Below are 9,382 nucleotides of genomic sequence, written 5' to 3' on the forward strand. Positions count from 1 at the left end.
ACCATAGCGCTCTCCCAGAAGCTTGGTTGGTGCGTAAAACCTGCGAATTCAGACTAACAAATGGGTTCACACTCAAAGTAGTTACAAAGCTTACTTCATTCTATGTTTAATTATTTTCACTGCATCAGGGATAGCGTACAGACGTTTCGGCTTTACAGCCTTCTTCAGCGTGTGTGTAGGTACAATTTTATTTAATTCAAAACAGCATTTGTAAAGATCCACAGATGAGCAGCAGGTGCTTCTAATCAGGGTTGCCAGGGATGTGGCTTTTCCAGTCTACCTGTCTACAAATTATTCACAAAGAAATACAGTCCATATCAAATTTTGCACGTCGTTTATGAGTTGACCCCACATATTTATGAACGGTTTTGCCTAATGTCCTTGAATTGATATGATGCATTTAGGTGAGCGGACACCTGGGGCGATTGATTTGTGAGTTGCCCTTCGTGCCCAATCCCATACCCTATAATTCTGTATTTCTTTGTGACTAATTTGTACACAGGTAGACCAAAAAAGCCACATTCCTGATAGTCAAATTAAAAGAAAATTGTACCTACACATACTGAAGAAGGCTGTAAAGCCAAAACGTCTGCGTACGCTATCCCTGATGCATTGAAAATAATAAAACACATAAAATAATGAAGCTTTTTGAGTGCGAACCCATCACCCCTTTGCCTGCTTTATATAACAAGCCACGGCCAAGTGACTCACTGTCTGTTGGAGCGATCCATTTTTTGCGAACGGGGTGGTGTACCTAATAAACTGGACAGCAAGTGCATGTGTAGTATCACAACCCGAATCTGTCTAACATTATCACTGCAATTCAAAGGATCACAAAATGACAGACAGTATTAAAATCATTTATTCCATATTTAAAATATGTCCTATTTTACTGAAGGTTCTGGAGAATAGAAAGCGAAAAAGAACAAGGCAAATATATATGCCTCTCCAAGACACATTAAGTAGCCATTCAGAATCTAAACACCCTTAACATTAGTGTTTAATTACTACAATGTACCTAGCAAGCCCCATAAGTCAAAATAGCAACTGTTTGTATTCCAAAACAGGCATTGATAATGGAATGGCCCCGATATTCGTCCACGCAACAAGCTATTTATAATATTTTCCCCCCGTTGGACACTACTGACAATGTCAAGAACTCCAAAGTGTAGCTACACATGCCCACTGATTGATTTAACAGTTGCTTTCATCATAAACAGTAAGACTGAATTGATTTATTGTACTTGTTAAATGATATGAGAGTGGGTGATATTTCTGCCGTAGCAAGCAGCTGTGCTAGTGCTGTAAGCCCTGTTCTGCCAAGGCTGAGTGGTACACCCTGAACAACGCAGTTGATAAACACTACAACATGTACAGGCTAGAATATGAAGAACATCCTAGAGCTAGACTGGCACCACCTACTGGCACAACATTATTACACCAGCATGTGCGTCAGTGCGTATGCAAGTGTGCTTCAAAAGAAGGCTAAGAGATGACGCAGACTGCAGCATAACTCAAAATAAACATATTTTTCTTCATATACCCAACAATATAGCTAAACAATTGCTAGTCCCAGTTAACAAAACGAAAACAAATAAATATCAGGAAATCTTGTAACCAAAAATATATACCTTGCCGACACCAGATTATTTTAAATCATTGTCTAATATTGGTAACTCCTAGGTTGATTAAATGTCAGGTTTCAGTCCCTCAAAGGTTCATTTTACTTTCCCAAACGAGTCTTCATCTCTCAACAAAGCAATAACTGTATTCCTAGTCATTGTCCAATGTTGGGACAATAAAGATCTCTGAATGTCATATCTCTCCCTCTCCTTTGTGCCCCTCTAGTCTGAGATCCACATCATTCCTTCCCAGAGTAAAGAGACTAACCACAGCTAAGAGTGCAGCTAGCATCATAACAGCACAGCCCCCAAACATGTTTCTAGTTCCACTACCACTCTCACCCCCTCCAGTCCCAGACACCTCTCCATGGAGCGCCAGGAGCCCCAGGCAGGCCAGAAGGTGCAGAGGCAGCCTGAACCAGGCCAGCACCCCGGCCCTCTTCTCCTCTGGGATCACCCTCCCCTGGAGAAAGCTGACAGCGGGGAAGTAGAGGCCACTAGCCAGCTCCAGCAGCAGGAAGGCCAGCAGGGACTCGCGGGGTCTGGGCTGGCCCGGGGCGGTGGAGAAGATAAGCATGAAGAAGGAGAAAAAAGCGAGCAGCATGGAGAAGCAGAGGAGGTGACCAGGCTGGAGGCGGTAGCGGGTGGATGTGGCCAGGCGGTAGAGCAGGGACCCAGCCATACTGGCTGCCATCAGGCAGGAGAAGACAATGCCCAGTGGAGGGCCGTGGGGGTCCAGGACCGGGGTCCACAGGAAGACAAATATATAAAGTACACTCTCAAACAGAGCTTGGACACCTCCTAGCAGCATCACCCGTCTGTCTGATAACAGACAGCGGAGACCTTCCTGACAGCTGCGCCAGAACCGGGCCCGTGCAGATGCCCGGGCCAGAGGCACTGAAGCAGAAGGACCAAGCAAGGAGGTCTTGTTGTCCCTCTCCAGGCCTCCCTTCTCCTCCATGCCCCAGTCAGTCAGCACCACCCAGCCACAGGCCCCCAGGCAGGGCACAGCCAGGAGGAAGGGAGCCACAGGCCCCAGGTGGAGCCACTCAGCCAGCATGTTAGCCACCAGCCCAGCCCCCACTGCCAGCCCGTGGTTCCAGCTAGCAGCCTTGGTGAAGGTGTTGGGGATCCATTCTTTAGGAAAGTCGTGGGCATTCACATGTTGATGCACGTACCAGGCCTCGAAGGCTGTGGAGAGCAGAGAGGTGGACAGGCCCCCTAGCATGCGCCCCACGATAAGGACAAAGTAGTCCCGGGATAGCTTGGTCAGGCAACAGGCTGAGTAGGCTACGCAGAAGAGCAGGCAGGTCTGTCTGCGCCCCAGGACCTGAATTAATGCATTTCAACAACAAAAAAGTTTTAAACACATAGTTGCCTTAGCCATACAACAATACATACATAAAACAATTATTGAGGATAAAATAAAAAAGTCTAACAATGTATTTACTTCGTGGTCTTCGTTATTGTTACCTGAGGGAGCCAGCCGGCCACGGGGGCAAACAGCACACAGGAGGCCAGGCCAATGACATACAGGATGGCTATCTGGGACTCCAGGAAGCTGTAGTGACGGTACAGCTTGTAGAGATATGGCCCCTGCAGCCAGTCAGCCCACAGGGCTAGGAGGTAGCCTCTTAGGAACAGGGCCTGGAAGCAACGGAAAGCAGGGTTGGTGCCCACAGCAGAGGGAGTGGGTTGAGGAGGGGTGAGGCGACGTGCCGCGAGCTCCAGACCGACACATAGCGCCAGTAGGACCAAGATGGCCAGGTAGGCTGTCACCAACATGGTGAGTTTGTCCAAGTGAGACTGTTGGAGGAGGTTTGAGGGAGGTCTATTCACTCCGGTCTTGTAGTCCTAGGAGGATTAATCAAAGGCTGTGGAGAAAGAGAGGACATAACCTTTACTTAAAGACAGAAATATTGAATATCTGGTAACACAAATAAGGTAGGTCATGTCAACGTGGCATCCACACTTGCCAGAGAAGTTGTTTGCCTAGTGTCATCATCCTTCATGGTAACATAGAATGTAGCCTAGTCTATACTGTGTTCAAAATGTTCGAGGCTGAAAACTGAACCAAAGATCTGTAAGGTGGCAACCTCACTGACCACCAACGCAAATGGTGTACGTTTGCTGACGACCATCACATATTTCACAAGTTAAAAGCAGCTAGCCTAGGCAGTTAGTTAGTAACGTTCGCTCTGATCCAGGGCGTTATATGCAGCCAAAGCCTTCTTTAACGCCGTGCGTATTTCCATTTATCCCCCCATATAGTATTATTTTCGTAGTGACGACGAAGTTTTCTATGTATGTGCAAACTATCGTTTTTCTAAAATACGACCTAAACTTTTGAACAATTTGTTTACCGCCAGTCTAGCTGTGGTGTGGTCAATGCGCATACAACACATGCGCAAGGACAATGTTTCTGTATGATAAATTGGATTAAGGAATAAAGACAGACACCAATGTTAAGTTCAATAGCCTTGTTAAGCATTGTACAAATCCCTACGCCTGGAGTCTGGGGAACAGTCCAACTAGTCGATTACCTATCAACTAGACTCCGTAACAGACAACAGCTAAACAGTCTACTTTGGCGACATTGAGATAAAAGTTCCTCAGCAACATTTATACTTTGGTGAGTAACAGAAGTATGTTGAAAGCAGTGATTAAACAAAAGCGTGAAAAACATACTATGGAGGCATGAATGGAAAGATTCAGGGAGTTGATTTGATTGAAGGTTCAAGCCTCGCGTAATAGTTACCACAGTCACAATTATGGCCTATTTCTACAATTTCTTAAAAATCTGATTTTGAACCTAACCTAAGCCAAACTGCTACCCCTATGACTAACCCGTACCTTAAGACCAAATAGGCACATTTTTGTTTTCATGCATTTTTACGATATAGCCCATTTTGACTTTGTGGCTGTGGTAACTAGTGACAACTGCACTGGGCCAGAGCTAGGCAGATAGCATAGTTAGCCATTTTGTCATGTGACGCCACCTAATCGGTTACAAACAAGCTGACTGATTTGCTTACCATCTTGTTTGATACTCGCGTCATACCACTTTACATACTCAAAGTCGTGTTAAAATCAATAAGAACGGAATTAGCTAGATAGCTAGCTTCGAAGTACTATAAACCGTGCTCTACAACAACATCCTCCATCAACTTCCGGGTTTTGCTGCAGTTCTGTTTTCAACTTCACCACTGAGCGGCAGCCTTTCTCTATACTATGGTGCGGTCAGTCTTCTTCTTTGTTATTATGGTGGTCCGCAAACAGATGTTATAGGTGCACGCCGCCACCTATTATATTGGCTGTGTATCAGCCACAATGCTGTAGTATGAAATCATTACATTTTGTGAAAAAATTGCCATACCGACTAACTCTGCACCCATTAAAACCCTCATCCCTATTCCACTACTTTGGCCTTACCTGATCCTACTCCAGGCCAGCCGCCTGGGAGGATGGGACACTATCGTTCAAAACATCATTTATCTATTCTGCAGTAAAATCTTGTACACTCAAGTGCTTCTCTGCAGCTGCCACAGCCAACATATATCCTCTGTGATTTCCGTTACATTAATTTCCGTTCCATTCCTGCGGTACTATTGACAACCATGGCCATGACGGCCAAAAAAATAACCTAGAAAATGCTATTCCTATCACTATTGTCCTCGGCCTACTCACAGGGATCCTCTTAGGATCCCTCGCCCTGGACCCATCTTCCTCTACTACTCTCTTCACTGACTCAGCATATGACACCTTCTGCACTACTCTGATCCTGGCAACCTCAACCTGCTTTTCTCTCACCGGACACCTCTGATCTCCAGCACCATGGGTACCCCTACAGTTTACACACACAACTTTTCCCACCGATACTACACATTCCTTTGTCCCATGTCCTCCTGCACACTTCTCACATCTAGGAATCTCCTTCCTACACACTGCTGCCACATGACCATAAACTTGACAACTAAAACACCATAATGGATTTGGGACAAAAGCTCTTACAGGATAACTGACACATCCTAACTTCACTTTATCTGGTAAAGACTGCATCAAAGTTCAGTAGTACAGACAGTATCTTCTCTGTTTCACCACACTCTCCACCGGGTCTGCGTTGCACCAAATGGCGGGAGTCACAGACACTGGGAATCTTCAACTCCAGTTATCACTCCTTTCAATGGCGCCCTGCTCCGCAGTGGAAAGCAAGTCACAGTTCTTGTCTCCAGTCGTGTGATGTGGAGCACACGTGCCCTCTGGACGGAAGAAACGCAAAAAATCAGTCACTTTCACCGACCCATTGGCTGAAACAGCATTTCAGCCGTGTCTATATCAGACAATATACCACGGGTTTGATGCAAAAATATGTTTATTCTACTTATATTGGTAACCAGTTTAGAATAGCAATAAGGCACCTCCGCTTCGGTTTCCGCTTAGCATCGTGCCTGAGAACAGCCCTTAGCCGTGGTATATTGGCCATTGTACTACTGTGAATACGTTTGTCATTACTAGTTTGAAATTCTTTAAGGCATAGTTTTATTTACAGTGTCTTCGGAAAGTATTCAGACCCCTTGAGTTTTTCCACATTTTGTTACGTTACAGCCTTATTCTACAATTGATTAAATTCACATTATCCTCATCAATCTACACACAATATGAATAATGGCAAAGCAAAAACAGGTTTTTAGACATTTTAGCAAATATATAAAACAGAAATACCTTATTTACACAAGTATTCAGACCTTTTGCAATGAGACTTGAAATTGATCTCAGGTGCATCCTGTTTCCATTGATCATCCTTGAGATGTTGCTACAACTTTTTTTTTTTTTTTTTTCTAATTTTATTTTTTCTATATCTTTTTTAAAGGTGTGGATCAGCTTAATATTGCGGAAAGAATGTTGCTTCCAATGTAATTGTCTGCATCATTTCCAATCCCCCATATTTTTTGGGTAAATATATCCATACACGCATGCATACATATACACATATATACATACACATACCTATATAGACATACATACTTTTTTAAAGAATATACCTTTATTATTATTCCCCGCAAACCCTACCACCGATCCCCCAATTGGAGTAAACTAATAAACACTTCTGCTTTTACCTTGACAATCTGGACCCCCTATTTCTGAAACTGTCCGCCGCCATTGTCGCACCCCCTATTACCAGCCTGTTCAACCTCTCCTTCGTATCATCTGAGATCCCCAAGGATTGGAAAGCTGCCGCGGTCATCCCCCTCTTCAAAGGGGGAGACACCCTGGACCCAAACTGTTACAGACCTATATCCATCCTGCCCTGCCTATCTAAGGTCTTCGAAAGCCAAGTCAACAAACAGATCACTGACCATCTCGAATCCCACCGTACCTTCTCCGCTGTGCAATCCGGTTTCCGAGCCGGTCACGGGTGCACCTCAGCCACGCTCAAGGTACTAAACGATATCATAACCGCCATCGATAAAAGACAGTACTGTGCAGCCGTCTTCATCGACCTGGCCAAGGCTTTCGACTCTGTCAATCACCATATTCTTATCGGCAGACTCAGTAGCCTCGGTTTTTCTAATGACTGCCTTGCCTGGTTCACCAACTACTTTGCAGACAGAGTTCAGTGTGTCAAATCGGAGGGCATGTTGTCCGGTCCTCTGGCAGTCTCTATGGGGGTACCACAGGGTTCAATTCTCGGGCCGACTCTTTTCTCTGTATATATCAATGATGTTGCTCTTGCTGCGGGCGATTCCCTGATCCACCTCTACGCAGACAACACCATTCTGTATACTTCTGGCCCTTCCTTGGACACTGTGCTATCTAACCTCCAAACGAGCTTCAATGCCATACAACACTCCTTCCGTGGCCTCCAACTGCTCTTAAACGCTAGTAAAACCAAATGCATGCTTTTCAACCGTTCGTTGCCTGCACCCGCACGCCCGACTAGCATCACCACCCTGGACGGTTCCGACCTAGAATATGTGGACATCTATAAGTACCTAGGTGTCTGGCTAGACTGCAAACTCTCCTTCCAGACTCATATCAAACATCTCCAATCCAAAATCAAATCTAGAGTCGGCTTTCTATTTCGCAACAAAGCCTCCTTCACTCACGCCGCCAAACTTACCCTAGTAAAACTGACTATCCTACCGATCCTCGACTTCGGCGATGTCATCTACAAAATAGCTTCCAATACTCTACTCAGCAAACTGGATGCAGTTTATCACAGTGCCATCCGTTTTGTTACTAAAGCACCTTATACGACCCACCACTGCGACCTGTATGCCCTAGTCGGCTGGCCCTCGCTACATGTTCGTCGTCAGACCCACTGGCTCCAGGTCATCTACAAGGCTATGCTAGGTAAAGTGCCGCCTTATCTCAGTTCACTGGTCACGATGGCTACACCCACCCGTAGCACGCGCTCCAGCAGGTGTATCTCACTGATCATCCCTAAAGCCAAAACCTCCTTTGGACGCCTTTCCTTCCAGTTCTCTGCTGCCTGCGACTGGAACGAATTGCAAAAATCTCTGAAGTTGGAGACTTTTATCTCCCTCAACAACTTTAAACATCTGCTATCCGAGCAGCTAACCGATCGCTGCAGCTGTACATAGTCCATCGGTATATAGCCCACCCAATTTACCTACCTCACCCCCCATACTGCTTTTATTTATTTACTTTTCTGCTCTTTTGCACACCAGTATCTCTACTTGCACATGATCATCTGATGATTTATCACTCCAGTGTTAATCTGCTAAATTGTAATTATTCGATTTATTGCCTACCTCCTCATGCCTTTTGCACACATTGTATATAGATTCTCTTTTTTTCTACCATGTTATTGACTTGTTTATTGTTTACTCCATGTGTAACTCTGTGTTGTTGTCTGTTCACACTGCTATGCTTTATCTTGGCCAGGTCGCAGTTGCAAATGAGAACTTGTTCTCAACTAGCCTACCTGGTTAAATAAAGGTAAAATAAAAATACATCTTACAGACACAGTCTACTTTACAATAGTTCTCTCTTGTTTGTTCTTAGTCCTTCCTCTATTTCTGATGTCCATCCAGTTTGATTTCTATTTGTAACTATGCTATTTCACAAAAGTTCCGAACCTATATACATTTTACAGATCCCGTATGCTTTACATTGTTTATCTTGTTATTAGTCCCACCCTTCAGCTCCATTCAACCCCTCCCATCTATATCTCAACTTCATCCATATCGGATTTCGATTTGCCATATACATTTCAACTGTGCTGTGATGCTTCACAAAAGTACTGAACCTTTCTATTCTCATAGCTTCTACAGATTATAAATGAAAGATAAACATTTTTGCTAAAATAATTATTATATTATTGATTGATTGACTATGGCTTTTCAAATCACCCAGTATTGCTATCTGTAGCGTTAGTTCTAGGCAAATGTTGCAATTCTTCAGCCATTCCTGGACCTGTGACCAAAAACGAGCTACATATGGACAACACCAAAATAAATGATCTAATGACTCTGCCTCCTCACAGCAGAATCTGCAGAGCTGGGAAGATTGTTTCCCCCATATTTATAACATTCTATTGGTTGCACGAATTTTGTATAGTAATTTAAATTGAAATATTTGAAGTTTTGAATCCGGCGTTGTTTTGCGTATCAATTCATAAACCATGTGCCATGGAATGGGTACATCGAAAATCTCTTCCCAACTATTTTGCAATTTATATGGCACAGCTGTCAGTTTTTTGGTCCTTAAATTAAATTGGTATATGTTTTTATTTA

At 44.1% G+C, this 9,382-nt stretch overlaps 1 protein-coding gene across 2 annotated transcripts; it reads right to left on the reverse strand.

Annotated features, from left to right (window-relative positions):
- Positions 1–844: 844 nt before the first annotated feature.
- Positions 845–4,810, reverse strand: LOC120061036 (molybdate-anion transporter-like). 2 transcript variants are annotated; one of them, XM_039010529.1, is made up of 3 exons: positions 4,658–4,810; positions 3,096–3,496; positions 845–2,952 (listed from the first exon to the last, which is right to left on the reverse strand). In XM_039010529.1, exons 2-3 carry the CDS (start codon positions 3,405–3,407, stop codon positions 1,816–1,818), a joined length of 1,449 nt encoding a protein of 482 aa, XP_038866457.1. In that variant the 5' UTR covers positions 3,408–3,496; positions 4,658–4,810; the 3' UTR covers positions 845–1,815. The 2 variants fall into 2 exon arrangements, with proteins under 2 accessions (XP_038866457.1, XP_038866458.1); XM_039010530.1 differs by lacking the exon at positions 4,658–4,810 and adding an exon at positions 3,986–4,096.
- Between the last annotated feature and the right edge of the window lie 4,572 nt (positions 4,811–9,382).

Source organism: Salvelinus namaycush, chromosome 16, assembly GCF_016432855.1.
Source record: "Salvelinus namaycush isolate Seneca chromosome 16, SaNama_1.0, whole genome shotgun sequence".
Lineage (NCBI taxonomy): Eukaryota > Metazoa > Chordata > Actinopteri > Salmoniformes > Salmonidae > Salvelinus > Salvelinus namaycush.